The sequence below is a fragment of the Halichoerus grypus genome, chromosome 2, assembly GCF_964656455.1.
Source record: "Halichoerus grypus chromosome 2, mHalGry1.hap1.1, whole genome shotgun sequence".
NCBI lineage: Eukaryota > Metazoa > Chordata > Mammalia > Carnivora > Phocidae > Halichoerus > Halichoerus grypus.
In genome coordinates this window covers 104,108,894-104,128,249 of record NC_135713.1, presented here as the reverse complement: position 1 = coordinate 104,128,249, position 19,356 = coordinate 104,108,894, and the positions used below count along the sequence as shown (strand labels likewise).

Below are 19,356 nucleotides of genomic sequence, written 5' to 3'. Positions count from 1 at the left end.
AGGGGGCCTCCAAATTATATAAGCTTTAGAACCAACAGAACATGGAAGTGCAACTAGTGAAAATACTCAAACATATTTTTGAAACTAGTATGTATTCCCAGTATATTGTACTTCCTTCCACTTTTGGTGTAAATAAAGCATTTAGTAGGTAGTTTACTCACTAAATTCTTCTCAATAACTCAATCTCTTTTGACACTAACAGGAAATAACCTGATCATTCCCTTCAAATCTCCCCAACTTCTCAGAGCTCAGCATCTTCATGAATATTTCCTCGCCTGTGTCATAGACCAACACAAATAAGGTCCTTTTTCATTTTTGCCCCACCCTGAACTTCACTCCCAGATGAAACCTGCCTCCCAGTACCTCCGTTCATGAGAAGTCAGCCCCATTTGAAAGGTGAGTCTCTGGGTCTCGCTGTGGTTTCTTATAGCACCAACTTGAAGAAACTTAACAGACACTCATATTCACTCCAAACTAACATTTATTTTTAAAAATTGCAAATCAAAATGAGTTCTCTGAAATTATGAAATAGAGAATGTGAAGTGTAAGGCGGATCTTATACTGGAGTGAATCTAGGATAGGAGATGGGGTCAAAGCAAATACACCTACAGAGGACCCACTATTAGGGCTGTGCCAAAATGGGTCTGGACAACCAGAAAATGTGCCTTTGTTTTTGGGATTTCCAACTGCACTTTACCCTTCTATTTGGCAGTCAGACAGCCCCAGGAATGTAAATTCATGCTGTTCTGAGTGTGGGGGAAGGTGAGGAAACTAAGCCTGCTTGCTGCTATTCTGATGGCAGCATTTGTCCCTGGGAGAGACGGCTCTGGCACTGATGTTACTTTTCTCCCCTCTCAGGAAAATGGCTTGGGCTGTGTATCGGGGAAGCCAACGGGCACCTACAATTTCCGCTTAATCCCCCAGCAGGTTTCCAAACCTGTAGTCCTTCAGATGTGGCATTGAGTTTGAACCCATTTTTCCCCTCCCCCCACCTCCTCCAAGAATTATGGCTAGAAACCGGGCAGCACGATTATGTTGCCTTTTTTCTTTTAATTTGTTGAAATTGTCTCTAGGCAGAAGAAGGGGGGAGTCGAAACCAGATGGTTGTAGTTGGAGTAGAAGCCTACTACTGAGGAGTTTGAGACGCTCAAATCTGGTGGCAGCCACTGTTGCCCTGCAGGGAAAGGGATGAGATAACAGACTGGCAGCAAAAGATTCCCAGAAGACTGACTGCCAGTGTCCTGTTTTCTTTATCCTCTGACCACACACATGTAAAACGAGGTCTCCTTTCCTTTAATTCTCCAAAGCACTACCAACCTTGGGTTAAAGCAGACTTTAACTCTTGCAGAGGTGGGGAGGATTAGTTACTTGTTACGAAAGGAGTTTGTATCACTGGGACTTAAACAGTTTATAAATGAGTATTATCCATTCTTCTTAAGGCCCCTTAGCCTGCCTGTATCTTCTTCGTCAGCATCCCTCTACCACTCACCAAATGCTAGCAAATCTCACTGAATCACCTGATGTGTTCCTCAACTTCTCCCTACACATAGGAAACAGAGGGAAAATTGAGACTGAGGAAAGAGGAATAGTCAGAGAGCTGGTTAAGAGTGAACTTCTTTTATCTCCCAATATTTGGGGAGACTCTGCTAACAGAATAGCTCCCCACCCTGGTCTCCAAGTCATCCGAGCATCTGGAGGGAGGTCAACCTGGGGGCTAATGCCACCTCCTTCCCACTCTTGGGGAAAACTGATTCTCAATCTTTTGTCAAATACTAGGCAAATACAACTGAATATCCATTCAGATGTCCACCTGTTAGGGTTTGTTGTTCCCCCAACAGATGGTGTCTCTTTCACCACTAGTTCTTCAACTCTCCAGCACCAACTGGGTGTTCTACAATTCCTCTCCATCCTGCCACTAACTGCCTGGAGTTAGCATCAGACTCCATGGTTTAAGGGCTCTGTCCCACAAGAATGCCCACACTTCAGAGACCAATCACAAGTATCAAGTCCCCGGATTGCATCTGACACCCATTCAGGCGTTCCCACAAACCCCCCTCAGATTGCATTTGTTGCATCTTTGTTGGGGTGACTCAAAGAACTTGGGAAAGGGCTTTGGTTACCAGTTTACTATAAAGAATGTGATGAAGGAAGAGGGCAAGGTATGGGAGGGGGGATGCGAAGCTTGCCACCTTCCCAGCCCCTCCACACCTTCAACAACCCGTAAGCTCCCCGAATCCCACTATGTAGTGGTTTTTATGGAGGTTTCATGATGTAGATATGATTGATAAAGTTACCGGCTATTCATGATTCATCAATCTCTAGCCCTTCTCTTCAGGGAAGTTGGAGGTGGGACTGAGAGTTCCAAACCTCTAACCAATTCTTAGTCTTCCTGGTGACAAAAGACTCATCACCCTTATCACTCAGGAAAGTCCAAGGGTTTTAGGAGCTCTGTGACAGGAACTGGGCACAAAGACCAAGCATCTTTCTTATCCGACTCCATTACATTTACCTGTCTTGTTAAAAAAAAAGAAAGAAAAAGAAAATCCTAGAGACACCCTCCTTAAGGTGTTAGTCTTCCTATTTCTGACTATCCCTCTGTGTGTACTCTCCATGTCCCCTTAAGAGAGTGACCAGAAATGTCTGATTTGCTCTTCATGAGGCTTTTGGACACATAATTAGTTCCCCTGTGGTAGACCTCTTTATCTGTCCCCTCCAAATAAATCATTCATGAGAACAAACATTAGACCAGAATGCCAACTCCACCTCTTTTCTTCCCACAAGAATCTTAGGATGTCAGTGGTGAAAGTGGACTTAAATGGCCCAGCAACTCACTCCCACCCCCACCCCCCTTTATGCAGGCTTCCCCTCCACTTCCCTGGGCCAGCTCCACCAGCCTCTGGCTCACTGATGTTCCATAAAGGAGAACTGGTCGTTCTGAATGTCCAAGGAAGGGAGGCCTGGTGGCTCTTACTTGTGGCGTCTCTCACAGGAAAAAGTCACACTCCGGAACAGGAGACCGGGAACTTTACTGGTGAAAACGGAAGGAGGACCAATTCGACAGCGCTTCCCCGGCTCTCTTCCCCGTTCTGCCCTACCGCCTGCTAGTCCCGCTCCCTGTATGCCCAACAAAGACAAAAACAAAACAAAACAAAACAAAACAAAAACACAACTACAGCAACAACACACTCAGGGAAACAAAGCTTTCCTTTTAGGTCATCAAGACATTTTCCTTTTGAATCAAAAACCTCGCTTGCTCCTAGGTTTGGGCTTTGATTATCTGTGGCCCCCAGATAGTCTCAGATGGTGAGGGCCTTCAACGCACACAGGTTGATTTGAAATCCATGTTTAGGTCCCAGCATGTGGCAATGTGCTCCACTCTGATGACACTTTTCGTTTCTAAGAATAGCGCAGATGAAGTAATATTGCAACTGACGTTCCCGGGGATTTGATTGGGTAAGTGCATAAACTGTGGAGGGAGAAGGGGGGTTCTCTGTACGGATCACATTAGTATTCCCGTCCTATCAATGTGCGGGGCAGCGCACCACGTCAGGCGGACCGATTGCCTGCGTCTGCCAGTCCCGCCACGGATTCATTTGGGATCCTCAAACAGATGAGCCCGTAGAGACGGGGGATCAAGGCAGCCTATTAGAGCCGATTGCCTGCTTCGGGGACTGCCAGCCTTCCAGGCCTGGCGACGGGGGAGGGAGGGGAAAGACGACGGAGCGCCGCTGCGGGAAGACACTGAGGCGAGAGCTAGACTCATACCCGCCCCCCCCAACTCCCACCTTACAGCGCAGGCTTTGAAAGCTGCTCCCCCATCTGAATGGAAACTCAGAACCGCCTGGCGGCGCGTTCCTTCTCGCCCAGCGCTGCAATCCATGCCGAGGGGAAGGTAGTGCGAGCCCGCGCCAGCGCCCAGCTCCCGGGACAGGGCCGGCAATGCTGCTGAGCAGAACTTGACCGAGCCCCTTCCTCGCTGCTCAGTGGAAGCGATGCTGCAGCGCACAGCCAGCGCTTCCCCGGCTCTCCTTCAAGCTGAAGGTTACCCACCCGCGCAGCCAGCCCCAACCCTGTGAGCGCCGCGCCTCGATTCCCGGCTCCGGCTGCTTGGCGGCGCGCAGGGCAACGACCGGGCCGCCCGCGCCGGGGCGCACTGCACCAGCGGCTTCGGCTTGGTGGATGTGTATGCATGAGTTCTGCACCGAATGGGCGCAAAAAGCGCCCCAGCCGGTCCACCCGCTCCTCGATCTTCCAGATCAGCAAGCCCCCGCTGCAGAGCGGGGATTGGGAGCGCAGGGGCAGCAACTCCGAGAGCGCCCACAAAACCCAACGAGCCCTGGACGACTGCAAGATGGTAGGTGAAAACTGCGCCTTTTTTTTTTTTTTTTTTTCCTTTTTGGAGAGGAGGTGGGGGCATCTTGTATGTTAGTCGTTTGCTTGACTGCCAGCCACTCCCCCACCCTCAGCTCCTCCATGCCGATCACGTGCACATGCACTATTTTTAAATCTGCAGTCCCCAGATTCGGGGTGACACCCGGGTCGTAATGTCCCCGCAAAGAAGTGCCACGGCAAGGGTCTTAGGGTCAGCGGCTGTAAGTCATGCCTCTACCCCCTCAGAGAACGGTGGATGCAAAAGACACGGTGAAGTGGCTTGCTCACCAGGGAGGGAGGGGATGGGAAGGTGGGGGTGCTGCTTTGTGGGGAGACAGCAGCAAATAAACCCAAACAGAGCACACGGGGCGCTGCAGAGGGGACGAAGGTTCCAGCGCAGAGGCTGTGGCCGGTCTTCCCGTCAGGCTCCTGAGCCAGTCTCCGGTTCAGTGGCCTGGCAGGAGGTGAACGGTTTCCCTCTCGCAACCTATCTTTGGCCTTTATCCCCACGCAACTTAAAATCCTTATCTTAGCTGTAGTACAGGGGAGCATTATATGTGAGAGTTCCCAACAGCAAGCTCTAGTGACCTGGGAGTGGCATATGCTCTTGCTCTTCAGAAACTGAGTCTAAGGGAGGAGGGGGGATGGTAGAGGGGGAGGGAGTAGGTCTGGAAATAGAGCTTCCACCACCGGACTTCCCGATGAAAATAAACACTTGCCTTGGACAAGGAGAAACTTACCATCTTTGTGCCTTGATCTTTAAGCAGTCTGTAGGCACCTTAGCTGGAACTTGTGGAGTTGGCTGAGGGGTCACTGAAAACCCATGTTTGTATACACCCAAATAGGAAACGTTGGTGAAGGCAATTCAATTCTTTTCAGCTTGTCCAAGAGTTCAACACGCAAGTGGCCCTGTACCGAGAGCTGGTCATTTCTATCGGGGACGTCTCCGTCAGTTGCCCCTCACTCCGGGAGGAAATGCACAAGACAAGAACCAAAGGCTGTGAAATGGCTCGTCAGGCACACCAAAAACTTGCTGCCATCTCGGGGTAGGAGATTCTTGGCATTATTTGGTCATTCATATACATGATGCATGGATGCTCACAGTTATTTATGGTGTTCAAGACCTCAGAAGTGATCTCTGCAAATACGGGGTCACCTGAGATCAGGATTCTTTTGAGAGCTATAGACAAACTAGGTGCCAAATTACAATCTGAAGGTTGTGTGATTCTTGAATATACATATATTCAAGACTTGGGTCATTAAGTGATTTAAAAAAAAAAATTAACTTGCACTATGCTGTCCACATATCGGGACTCGGGGCTTCAGAATTTTTTTGCAGAATGTTTGGCCGTCAAAATGAAGTTAAGTCATCACCCCTCGAGATTATTTGTCATCAGCTGCTAAACATCTACTGCACGAAAGGCCAGTTCAGTAGAGAGAAAATCTTTGCTAAATCCTAGATTTACTAAACTATTTATACCATGAGATAAATTCCGGTGATACCATTTAAAATAAAATCCCTAAAATAAAGTCTTGGATATAAATTACTCTCCTCAGTGTAGTGTATGAAAGGAAAGTTTTAACAGACGAAAATTTTGGTGAAGACTGTGGAGATTCACAAATCCATCTAAATCTAGGCTGTTCATGTGCCCCTCCCCATTATTTTTAGTTCTTTTTATCACCCTTATGGATCCCCAGTCCTATTTTAGGTGCTAATACAGTGAGCAAAACTTCACTTCTGAGACCTCATCTACTTCCTGATCTCCATATCAGGAAAGAAGTTAGTCATGGATTTTGTCAAGTTACTATACTCAAATAAGAACATAGAGCAAGGAAACACAGGAATCCTTATAGAAATACATTAAGTGTTTGATTCCGTCTGGATAAAGCCTTTATCTGTTTATCTGTGTATGTCTGTATCATAATCGAAGCTCAAGTCTATTAGACTAACCTGATAATATTGCAGATTGACCATGTGTAGGAATTATATCTAATTTATTCACTTGAATCACTCTTTGCCATCTTTAATGCCAATAATATGTATAAAGCCAGTAATATGTATGATGCCGGTAATATGTACAGTGACTATTGGTATATATAGATTAGAAAGCCCTATGTTGCCTTTCTCAGTAACTGCATTTAACAAGTGGCATTTTATAACATGAGAAAAGATGCACTATCTAATGTCCTTGAAATGAGACATAAAGTATATTACAAACCCATTTCATTTGGTAGAAATATTTAGAAGCCTCATCCTTTTCTGTTTTAACTGTTACACTGTGCTTAACAGGATGTGAATCTGGGATTTCATCTAGAAGGTGGAAAGGGATTCAGTGTTTAAGGAATTTGGGGAAGAAATGCAGCTGTGACAAACCCCAGACAAGAAGGGAGGTAAAACAACTAGAAACACAAAGGAGAACAGTGGTGGAATAAAAACTGGAGAGAAACAATGATTCAGAAGGGGAAACAGATTTACAACAGGAAATGTTATGCCCAGAGCAAAAGAATAGCATCTTTGTCAACTTGTGTCCAAGACTGTACGATGGGGTTATATTCAGGACTCCTCGAAGGTGAAACTCAAATTGATGACATGTTCTAATCACAGAAGATAGACTGGAGAAAGAAACAAGGAGTTTAATTTAGTCTGTGCTGCTACACACATGAAATTCAGGTCCTTCCAAAGTTTCAGGAAAGGAGTCTGAAACTACTGGCTCAAAGTTGAGTTTTGAGGATTTGAGATGGATTTTATATACTCAGGGGTTGGCAGCCCCTTGCTACTTACTTTTATGTTACCTGAGAGTTGATTTTATTGGGAGCAGTTTTGTAAGACTTAGTGGGAAAATATGTTGTTCTTAGAGCCTTGCAAAGGTAAGGCCAACTCTATACAATGTTCTAGGATAGAACCTGAAACATTTCCTCCTTAAAATAATGAATACAATTTAACCTTCTTTCTAAAAAAATGACAGCATTATAACTGAAGGAAATCCCTTTAGCTTCTTACCATCTGGGTTTCATTAATGAAGGATGTGATGATTTTCCTTGGTGGAATTCCGTTCCTGACACTGCTAGTTATGTTGGCTCTCATGTCAAGTTTGATGTGAAAGCTGGTAGGGAGACTGTAGAATTCACCTTAAAATCTGAAGCAGGGTTAAGAAAAGCAAAGGCTCCTGGGGAATGTAGAGACAAAAACTGGATTTCTTGAGCACCCATCACTTGCCAGCACAATCCAGTTAATTCACAGAATAGTCCTCTGAGGGAAAGATGATTATTATCCTTATTTTTACAAATGAGTCTCAAAAAGGTTAAGGAACTTGCCCAAAGTTACACAACTAAGAAGTGGAATGACTGTGATTTGGTCCCACGTTGCATACTTCTGAAATCCATGATCTTTTCTCTACATAATTCTGCCATTTAAAGAAGTATTATGTAAAAAGGAATGAAATACGAAAACATGCTAACATATGGATGAATCACAAGAAGAGTATGCTAAATCAAAGACACCAGTCACCAAATGCCACATATTATATGATTCCTTTTACATGAAATCCTCAGAAAAAGCACCTCTATTCACATCAGAAAGTAGATTAGTGGTTGCCTAGATCTGGGAGTGGGAACAGGGAGTCCCTGCAAATGAGCTTGAGGTAACTTTTTGGGGTGATGGAAGTGTTCCAAAATTGAACTGTGGTGAAGATTGTACAACTATATAGCTACTAAAAATCACTGAATTGCACATTCAAAATGAGTGAAGTTTATGATATGTAAAATATAGCTCAATAAGTGTCTTGTAAAAAGGTATGATCACTATCACCATGAATGATAACACCTGGCCTTATTCTTTCCTACATACACAGCTTTTAGTGAAAGGGGTAGGAACTATAGGGATGGGGAAACAGAAAACTTGGTTCTCCATGCATTCATCAAGATGCAGCCCGATGCTATCACCTAAACTCCAATGCTTTGCTCTGAGTAGGAACATAGGTGGGGCAAAAGCAAGACCTGAAGGAGTAAATGAAATGACTTATTTCTTAACCAGCACAGACCACTCCTTTCCTGTTTATCACCTGGCTTTGGGGCCAGAGAAGGGAGACTAGGTTGAAGGTAGACAGGGTAAAAAAAGGATGAAGCAAGATAAACAAAAAAGAGGAGAAAAGCCAATGAGTTGGGATTAAGCCACAGATGCTTAGACCCCCTTCATCCCTAAATGACTCCCTCAAGGAATGGTGACCACAGACTGTGTTTCTCACTAGCTGGCCCTGGGTAAGAAGGCCATCATCACAGACGTCATCACGACACCTTCTCAAACTGTGTCTAGACCAGCGAAGGTTGCAGTACATCCTTTTCTTTCAAAGGCAACAGATGTCTTCTGGACAGAGTCAGCCAGGTGAATCCCCAGGCTCTCCTGCCTGGTTTGAGTCACCAGTTGCTGTCCCTTTACGGTGCTGATCCTCCCGTTGGTATTAAAGCTAAAAGAGGCCTCAGGGATCACTTGCTAGAATGGTCCCCAAACTTGTTTTAGCAGCAGAATCTTCCTTCCATCTTAATGTGGAAAGTCAGATTTAGAAGGCAGGTTGAAAGTAGCATTGCTGTGCCCTGCATGGTATGTGTGTGTGTGTGTGTGCGCACGCACGCACGCACACACATCAGGGGCAGGTGGCTACCCGGGCCGGTGACCTTGGACTTCCTTCCCAAAATGACTTCTGAGACACCTGTGAAGAACCCCTAGGGCTTCAGGGCACAGAGTATACTGATACAGCACAATGTCCTTGTTTTGTATTTGAGGAGATTTAGATGATTTCAAGCGACTTTAGAGGTAACTTGGGCAAGTATATGTGAAGACTTAGCATTTAGGCAGACCTGGGTGGAGAACCATCTTCTGTGACCTTGATGGAACTACTTCACTGTCTGAATCTCAATTCCCTCCTCTGTCAACTCGTTGTCATGGTCCCCACGGGGTAGTTGAGCGGATCTGTGGGGCCAAGTACATGACTCCCCACCTCTGGAGGATACTCTGTCAGTCCAAGGCCGCTCTAAGCCCGGAACCCATGCCGATCACTCCGTGGTCTGGCGCCAGTTCCACCAAACACACCATGTCCTGAGAACCAAGGGAAGAGAGCACAGCGCGCCGGCTAGGACCGACCCAGAGGAGACAGTATCCTCCAGCAGACGCCGGAGACGATGCTGTGGCTGGCGGGCTGGGCGCTGGGATCCCGCTTCCTCCACAGCTGCTGGGGTGCTTGTGCCGCCCCACAGCTCCTTCACACCTCTGCCTTCTGGCGGCGGCTGCTGACAGAGCGAACGGGAGGTTCAAGTACGAAGATGTGAGAGGCAGGACCGAGCGATGGGAAAGAGCTCTGACTCTAAATCAGATTCGACTGGGATAAAATCCTGGCTTTACCCCTTGCTGGGAATCCGTGTGTATTGAGATGCATGCTGCTTCACAGACTTTGCCTGTGTTCAAATCTCAGCCCTGCCTTTTTTACAAATAGTGTAACCTTGGGTGAAGGTAGATACCGTCCCTCCCTGCCTCGGTTTTCTCATCAGCAAATGGGGTTAATAGCTAATGACACTGAACCATACGGCATTATAAGGACTAAGTGAACATATGTTAAGCACTCAGAAGACGGACTAGCACACGGTTACGCTATTACGAAATTCAGATTAGTGTTCGCATTCATAAGACATGCAAAATTCAGGATATCATGATACACCTATATGAAAAATAAATTTATCCATCCAATATTTTTCAAATAAATACCTTGGTTGAAATAAATGTTTATCTTAGTTCCTTATATTATGTTTGGAGGAATTTTCTAGGTTGAGGCTTCCCAGATGGTTATTAAAAGGCTTTTTTTTTTTTTTTTTTTTTTGAGAGAGAGAGAGCCTGAGTAAGGGGAAGGGGCAGATGGAAAGAGAATCTCAAGCAGGCTTCACGCCCAATGCAGAGTCCAACGTGGGGCTCGATCTCACAACCGTGAGATCATGACCTGAGCCAAAACCAAGAGTCGGATGCCCAACTGACTGAGCCACCCAGGTGCCCTAAGGCTTCTTCATTAATACCTTAAAAGCAATATGGATATGCGAGGGTTCAAAAGTAGATTAGGAAGATTTTCTTTGTATAAATCAAACTCTATTCCTAATAAATTACGTCATACTTATAAAATCTTTTGGCCTAGCTCTGCCACAGGCTGTGTGACATTGGACAAAAAGTCTGTTAAATTCTCTGTACACCTCAACGAAAGGGCTGAACTGAATGACCCGAGTCTTCTGGCCTCATCATTCCAGTGTTCCAGGTTAATTCAGGGGGAATCATACAGACTTTGGCTACAGAACTAAACCATAAAAAATAAAATAAGCATCATGCATGAAGTTTGATGATTGAATTCCAGAGATATATTTGTTGAGATGTGAACACACTATGATCACAAGAAGAACCTTAATTTCCTAATGGATTCTGGGAATAATATAATGAATATCATAGAGATTCATACCCAGAGATTTCAGATTTTTCCCTCCAGCAATTAGTTTCCTGACCAGTCATGCCTAGTTTACTCTTCTTTTCTGCTTCCATCTCTCTCCTCCTGGTTTTTCCTTTTTTTTTTTTTTTTTTTTTGGTCTGTTTTAGGTTTGTTTGACTCCTATTTGACTTTTCTGCCCCATTTTTCCCAGCTCCACTTTTAGCCGGTTCTTATTTGTTCCTTATTCTGTTTGCTAGGAAGTCAGGAGAGCAGGGAGAGGGAGAACTCAGATTCGCAGCTCACTCGGTAACGCTTTAGTACAAGAGGCCTGGTTGGCAAGCCTGCCAAGCCACCCACTCTGTCCTGTGTGTTCCCTTTCTATTACAGGTGTTTTTGCTTTAAAAATGTTAACTCTCACTGGTCAAATAATGAAAGGGGAGAGATATATGCTAGCCATCAAAGGGAAGGACAGGAGAACAATTCTATATTAGTGTGCTAAGGGCTGCAGTCATAAAGTACCACACAGTGGGTGGCTTAAACATCACAAAGTTCTTGTTTCACTGTAGGAGGCTACACATCCAAGATCCGGGTGTAGGGAGGGTTGGTTCCTTCTGAGGGTTGGGAGGAAGAATCTGCTCCTCTCTTCTAGCTTCTGGTGGGTTTGCTGACAATCCTGTTGTTCCTTGACTTGCTGAAGCATCTCTGTCTTACATCCTTCTCCCTGTGTATGTGTGTGGGTCCAAATTTTGTCTTTTTATAAGGAAACCAGTTATATTGGATTAGGGGGCCTAACCTATTCCAGTACGGCCTCATACTAATGGAACTAATTACATCTGCAACAGTGTATTTCCAAATAAGATCTCATTCTGAGGTAATAAGAGTTAGGACTTCAACATATGAATTTGGGGCTGAGGAGACATAACTCAACCCAGAGCAAATTCCTTTGGCCCATCTGTAGGAGAATGAACACTTTGGGTTGTTGGGCCCAGTGGGAATGGAGGTAGAGCTCAGCCTAGCCCTTTGTACATTCTCTCAACACTTCCACACAAAGACTTCCCAGTGCCCAGTGCTTTATCATTTGCAAGACTTAAATATTTAACTCATATTATGGGTGGAGTTTGTGACCAAGGACTAGATTGTTTTCTGTATGAAATGAATGTGATCACAAAGGTACTGAATCCCCACTGTGGTCAGCCCTTGGCTCTAATCAATTTAACTACTAGTGTGTAAACACGGAACATAAAGGTGGAACAAAAATCCAGCTGTAGGAGAGAATATTTGGCTGGGGGGCAGGGGGAGAGGAGAGGCACGTGACAGTCCGCATACACGGTGCTCACTTTCTCTCGTCCGCTCGGCTAGAACTGGGGTAGGTGCTGGTGGTCTTTCAGCAGTACTAATACTGTTGCTTAAGAACCATAAGCAACTGACACAGTACTGGCTCACACCAAATTAAAGAACAGTGCTATTATTAGCCACAAAATGACGGGTGATATGGAATCTAGACAAGGGCTCTCCAGTTGCCTATTGAAGTTAGCCTTTTTATGCTTTGAACAGATCTAATGACCTTCACCTTGCAAGAGCCTTCTTAACAAATGCTCCAGTCAGAGAGAAAATTAAACTAAAATGAACTTTAGGAAAATTTATTGTCACTTTATTATTGAGATGGTGAAGTACAAGAGAGCAAGGCTGTGTTTCATTTATGCTTGCACCCTGAGTGGCAAGTCAGTGAGGATATGTCCATTTTGTTCGTTCATTAACCTTACTTGGGATTGTAAAACCTATTCTGACAAAGACTTCAGTAAGAACTGATCGGTTAGATTAGCTCACATTTTATGACTTATCTATTACCCTCGACCATTATTTCTTTCTGATTTGTAACTGTAAAACCAGTATGTCGTTTTTAAACAATAGAAGACTTAAAAAGCACACCTAAGGAGCGCCTGGATGGCTCAGTCAGTTGAGCATCTGCCTTGGGCTCAGGCCCTGATCTCAGGGTCCTGGGATAGAGCCCCGCATCGGGCACCCTGCTCAGCGGGGAGTCTGCTTCTCCGTCTGCCTCTCCCTCTGCCCCTCCCCCCCCCCCCGGTACTCTCTTGCGTGCTCTCTCTTCTCTCTTTCTCTCTCAAATAAATAAATGAAATCTTAAAAAAAAAAAAAGACATACCTAAGAGCGATTTCTGAGGCATAGGTGTTCATTATTACAGGGGATCAGCGGGCAGGGTGTATTTTAAGATTACTTACATTATGTTTCAAGTTATTTGATAAAATATCACCCTAATATCTATCTGCTCAGTGGATATTGAATAAATAATGATTTTCCATTAGGATCACTTTTAAAAGGAATTTTTTAAGTTTTCAGCCCTTGAAAGTTTAATTCTGTCTCTTCTACAAGGATATCTACATAAAACACAGCTCAAGAGCAGTAACTATATTATTTCCTCTGCTCTACAAGACATGACTTTAAAAAAAGCAGTCCTGTCAGCAGTCCAAATTCCAAATTCCAGACTAGAGGAAAGGATAAAGGGGGAAAAGGCCACACTTCCTAGCTCGGTCAGCTCTTTTTAAGTAAACCCAAACAAAACTTCTTCCAGAACTGCATCATGAGGTCACACCTAACTACAGAGGAGACTGGGAAGCGTATTCTTCTGTGACTGACACCTTAACTAGAAAGGAAAGGGAGAGAATGGATACTGGCCAGCAACTCACTCTCTCAGCCACGGCACCCAACCTGTATTCCTGGGCTCTCCTCTTACCATCTGACTTGTAAACTCTTTACTTACTCAAACTGATCGACTTCTTATTCTCTAAAAGTATATAAAAGATGGTCCCATCCTATTAGTCTACATCTGTGGGTTCTCTCTATAAAAGCCTACCCTCAGTCATTATTTTTTTAAAGATCTTATTTATTTATTTGACAAAGAGAGAGAGACAGCAAGCATAAGCAGGGGGAGTGTGAGGCGGAGGAGTAGGCTCCCAGCTGAGCAGGGAGCCTGACACGGGGCTCAATCCCAAGACCTCGGGATCATGACCTTAGCCGAAGGCAGACACTTAACCGACTGAGCCACCCAGGTGCCCCAACCCTTCAGCCATTAAAAGAGATCATTTACTCTTCTGAATGTCAAGGGCTTATGTGTAGTCTCCTCATAGCCCACCATACTCCTCACACGGAAATCCAAAAGAGAAGAGTCCCAAGGAGATTAACAAGTCTCTGCCACTTTTAAATGGACCTATGGAAAAGATAAGGGGTGCAGGAACCACTTGGGAGGGCAGGAAGTTAGGCAAGGTACCTTTGAAAGGGGTTGAGTATAATCTCCAGACCAGGAGGTGAAATGGAATAGGGCCTGCAGGGGATATAAGCAGTGGCACTCCAGAAATCAATTCGAAAATATCTACTTGAGATTCAGCGAGACTCTTTCGGGAATAATTTTAAAACTTCCTTTAATAAATCAAAGAATTTCATCAAGGACTTAAAATCTGATGAGCTATTAAGAATAAAAAGTAGAGAGGCAGTGCTTTCTGGATATAAGGATAAGCTGCAAGACGACCTATGATCAAGATTACAGTAAGGCCATTAAGAAAAATTGAACTGGAAACTCATCTAAATTATGTTAGATACAGCAGTTAGGTCCTAAAATGCACTTAACCCACTGTTTCCTAAATTATAAACCTATGCAACATAGGACAGTGTATTCTATGGGGAAATATATGCTTTTTGCAACTCTGGAAGTTTCCTCCCTGTCTGGGAAACTATTTATAGAGCACCCACCATATGCCACGTGCTTTTCTAGGTGCTGGAGATATAGCAGCTCTGAACAAAATAAAGAAGATTCCTGCATTCTTAGTGAGGATGATCAAGAAGTGCTATGGGTCTGAATGTTTATGTTCCTGCACAATTCCTATGTTGAAAACCTAACACCCAAAGTTATAGTATTGGTAGGTAGGGCCTTCGGGTGAAGCTCACGCCATGAGGGGGAAGCCTTCATAAATAGGATTAGGGCACTTATAAAAGGGGCTCCAAAAAGATCCCTCACTCCTTCCACCATGTGAGGGCATAGCAAGAAAGCACCAGCTATGGACCACGAAGAAAGTCCTCACCAAACATGACCATGTGGTGCATCAGTCTTGGACTGCCCAGCTTCCAGACCGATGAGCAATACATTTCTGTTGTTGCAAGCCATCCAGTCAGTCCATGGTGTTTTGTTATAGAAGCCTGAATGCACTGAGAGAAAACTAACAGGCAAAAGAGAGTGCAATTCAGAGAGTGATAAATGCAGTGAAGAAAACAGAATGATATGATTTAAAGAATGATGGATGACTGTGGGTAGTTATTTTCAGATGGGGTTTTCAGACAGCCCGCCCCCCAGAAGGTGACATTCTAACCTAGTATCTGACCTTAAGAAGGGGTCAGTCAGGTGATGATCTGTGAAAAAAGCACTTCGGCCAGAGGGAAGAGCAAATGTAAAAGTCCAAACATAAACTGACCTAGTCATGTCTAAGGAAAAAAAAAACTAGATTATCAGTTTGGAATTGTCTTCGGCTGCAAGTAACATAGATAGGATTTCAGTGACTTAAACACAGAAGAGTTTATTTTCTCACGTCATTAAAAATTCAAGGGTAGGGGGTAGTAAGCACTGGTTCATGATTCAAAGATATGAGGTATGAGATGTGAGAGGTCCCAAGGTCCCAAGACTGCTGCTCCAGCTGTAGAAATTGTGTCTATGTTCCCAGCAGGGAGTAAAAGGCAAGGACATAAGATAAATGCATCCCTTTCCGAAGGACTTCCCAGAAGCCTCACACAGAACTTCCACGATCAGGTCATTGGCCAGGACCAAGTCATGTGGATCTCCCGATCACAAGTTTCATGATCTGACTCACATATATCCCTCACCATACTAACTGTCCAGTGAGGACAAAATCTCCCAAACTGTAAACCAAAGTAATGCTTCCTAAGGCCCAGGATGGGATCTTTAGCAAGACTGGGGATGGGTAGGGAGCTTGGACGTGAGACCTGGGGAAAGGGCTGCTACAGTGGGGAAAAAGAAGTGGGAGGTGATCCCTCAACATCTACCTGCTCCTTTCTGCCCATTTTCTTCTTGGTTTGTTTGTTCATTCATTTATCCACGAAATACTGAACACCTACTCTGGACCAGGCACAGTGCTAGGTTCTGGAAATGTAAAGATAAAAGCAACACCACTCTGCTTTTGTGGAACTTGGGGGCTAGCATCTGTGTAGAGACACATTCACTGCAGAACGGGGTCATGGGTGATGCTGTAGAAATAAGGATACAGGACAGACATAAAGGAGGCAGCAATCAGCTCTGCTCAAGTGACTAGCCAGGAAACAAGACTTCAAAAAGGGGGTGGTGGCACTTGGACCAAACTTTGAAGAACAAGTGGCAATGTCCTTTCTCTTTGTGTGGCCGCAGGCTTCCTGCCATGAGTGGACATTTCTGTCTTGAACCATGGGAAAGGAGAAATAGCAGTCAATGTGCTGAGAACCAGCTATGTGCTGGACCCTTTCACGAATACATGAGTTCATCTGAAATAGTATGTCTACTTAGTCCAGTGAGAGGTTTTCAAGTCTGGTATTTTGGCTAAGAAATGCATCTACCTCAAAGTAGCAGAGATCAGACTACAGGGGTCCAATCACAGAGCCAACTATGTAGGTAGGTGGGAGCTGGGGTTACCTCAGTGGTTGGATCACGTGAGGACTATGGTCTTTGGGATTCTTTGTTTTCATTTTTCAGATTTTTTAAAAGATTTATTTGAGAGAGAGAGAGAGAGCGTGTGAGCATGCATACGGCGGGGAGCGGCAGAGGGAGAGAGAGAGTCTCAAGCAGATTCCATGCTGAATGCAGAGCCCGATATGGGGTTCAATCCCACGATCCTGAACGGAAACCAAGAGTCAGATGCTTAACTGACTGCGCCACCCAGGCAACCCCGGTCTTTGGGATTCTTTGCACTTTTCCCTCATGCCTCCACTCTAGTGGTCCCATCCAGAGCCAGTGAGGCTTCAGGACTGCCGCTTGAATCCAGATGAGGCATACCTGGAGGCTTTCCAGAGCACCCAGACTGATAGATATTTTTCTAATTTTCATTTGTTGAAGTTGAGATATTTGGTTAATTGGTGGGGCTGGGGTTTGAACACTGGTCTCTGTAGTAGCAGAGTCTTTATTCTTGACGCTATGCCAGGCTATTCCTCAGACAGCTCCTTTCTTTCTTGGAATGGCCCCAAAATTGGCCTACCTGCTTTCCTTCCCTTTCTCTGCCACTGAATACTATTTCCGCTCAAAGCCTCTCCCCTCCCCTGGACACACTTCAGGACAAGGACTTCTTCAGCTGGCACACAGCTGATTTGAAGGCTTTTAAAGTTTACTCAGCTAGTAAGAAGAGAAAACAAGCAGGAAGGGGGAAAAAAAACACAATTATGGTCTTTCTGAAGCTGCCAGTAGAGTGTGAATGGACCTCGGCTCTGCATTCTGGAAGCCTCAGCACTTCTCTCTGAGCCCCAACTATTTCAGACTTTCTTCCTCCACGTTAGGTCTACTCATTGCCTTCCATCCTTCGGCACCTTCTTTCCTGCTTGCCCATGCAAGTCCCAAAAATGAGCATGAGCCATCAGACTTTAGGCTGAATTCGGGGTTTCAGGAAGCAATGTGCTTCTTCCCAGCAACGGACACGTGAGCAGGAGTGGGACACGCCGTGACCACAGTGACACTGGCCATCTAAGGCATCAATGAGTACAGGGGTGAAGAGAGAAATGGAAGTGAATGCTACCAAGTGTGCAGGGACTCAAAGGACAGAAAACTTCCCACTGAGGTGATGGGTACACCCAAGAAAGTAACACTCAAGCTGGAGAAAAATATGGGAAGAACTCATAGGACTACGAATGGGAAGAGATCATCAGACCAGTCTCAAAACACCACTTCTTAAAATAACCCAATCCATGGTCAATGAACCCACAAGAGCCCGTTTGCCAAGAAAATGAAGTTTAAAATCACCATAGTTATGATCTACCTTGCCCACCTCAACAGAGTTCCAGTTTTGAGCCAGCATGACAGCTTGTTAGAGCTTCAGGCTCTGAATCTTGGACTCTTTTATTCCCTTAGTGGGTCTAATTTGGAAGCGTTTCAATTTGATTTGGAATTCCTATTTCCATTCTTGCCATCTACTTACCGAGCTAAGGAATTAGGTGAAGCTGATTTTTTTTTCCTTTCTCAGATATTCATGATGCATCAACAAATCATTTCTGATTTTTCGTTTTTCATCCTACCAATTTCATCACTGTGGAAATTCCTATTTATCTTAGATGAATAAACCACTCCCCCCTCACCCCACATGGACATATTTCTGATGCAGGTTTCTGATGTGTCGACTTATTGGGTAGAAGTAGAGTTCCTAAAATTGTTGCTGGTATATAGTAAGCACTTCATGCTTCTTGAATTCTGTGTCTCAAACATTTTGGGTTTTATGTCATTATTTTTGTTCAAATGTGTTTTTTTCCCCACAGTATCCCATGTCTGTACTTATTCTACTATAACAAGCAGCAGGTGGAGTAAGAAATGAATAATGGGAAAGCTAGTCAAGGATAAATCTTAATCTTAAGACTATTGTTCTTACTAGCACTTTATTAACTTTCATAAAAATCTATTCATTTTGATTTCATAATAATCCTTATCTGGGTCCTACTTAAAAACAGTGGCTGGTATACAAAGACCTTCCCTATGAGGACCACTACAGAATTTTTCACCCCCAAATGAACTAGATAAGGCAAATATAAAGCATCAGAATCCTATGGTTGTGATTTGGAATGTGTGGTTTAAGTATAATTGTCCCCTCCACGGAACAGAGAAATATCCTACTTAGAGGTGAGTGGAAGATACCTTCTAAAGTGGGTGTGTTAGCGTTCTTCAGAGAAGGAGAACCAATAGGATATGTGGGGTGTGTGTGTGTGTGTGTGTGTGTGTGTAAAATGGGGAACTGGCTCACCTAGTTTTGGATGCTGAGCAATCCCACAGTTTGCTCTCTGCAAGCTGGAGACTCAAGAAAGCAGGTGGTATAGTTCAGTCAGTGTCCAAAGGCCTGAGAACCAGGGGAGTCAGTGGTTTAAGTCACAGTCCAAGGGCAAGAGAGGACTGATGTCCCAGCTCCGTAGCCAGGCAGAGAGAACTCAACCTCCCTTAACTTTTTGTTTTATTCAGGCCCTCAGTGGATTGGACAAGGCCCACACATATTAGGGAGAGCCATCTGCTTTACTCAGTCTACCAATTCAAACACTAATCTCTTCCAGAAACACCCTCACAGACATACACAGAAATAATATTTAACCAAGTATCTGGGCATCCTGTGGCTCCATCAAATTGACACATAAAATGAGCCATCACACTGGGTCCATTCCCTTGATCCCCACAGATGGCTAAAAGCCCCATAGCCCCTAACTCTTAGAGCAGAGCTGTGGGGAGATCACCTGTGGACACTGGAGAGGCCTTCTCTACGTGCACAGTGGAGGAGAGCCTGGAGGAAGCCCCTA

The 19,356-nt window shown here is 44.7% G+C and overlaps 1 protein-coding gene and 1 long non-coding RNA gene across 2 annotated transcripts in view; one reads left to right on the top strand and one right to left on the bottom strand.

Annotated features, from left to right (window-relative positions):
* Positions 1–519: 519 nt before the first annotated feature.
* LOC118519521 (uncharacterized) lies at positions 520–5,236 on the bottom strand. The gene is made up of 3 exons (XR_004909188.2): positions 5,112–5,236; positions 2,972–3,114; positions 520–1,174 (listed from the first exon to the last, which is right to left on the bottom strand). It is a non-coding gene; the product is annotated as an uncharacterized LOC118519521 (long non-coding RNA).
* RGS7BP (regulator of G protein signaling 7 binding protein) overlaps positions 3,774–19,356 on the top strand; it is a 98,581-nt gene continuing 82,998 nt past the window's right edge. Inside the window, exons 1-2 of the mRNA XM_036067046.2 lie at positions 3,774–4,354; positions 5,251–5,417. Coding sequence (XP_035922939.1) covers positions 4,190–4,354; positions 5,251–5,417 — 332 coding nt within the window. The 5' untranslated portion in view covers positions 3,774–4,189. The remainder of the gene's footprint in view (positions 4,355–5,250; positions 5,418–19,356) is intronic.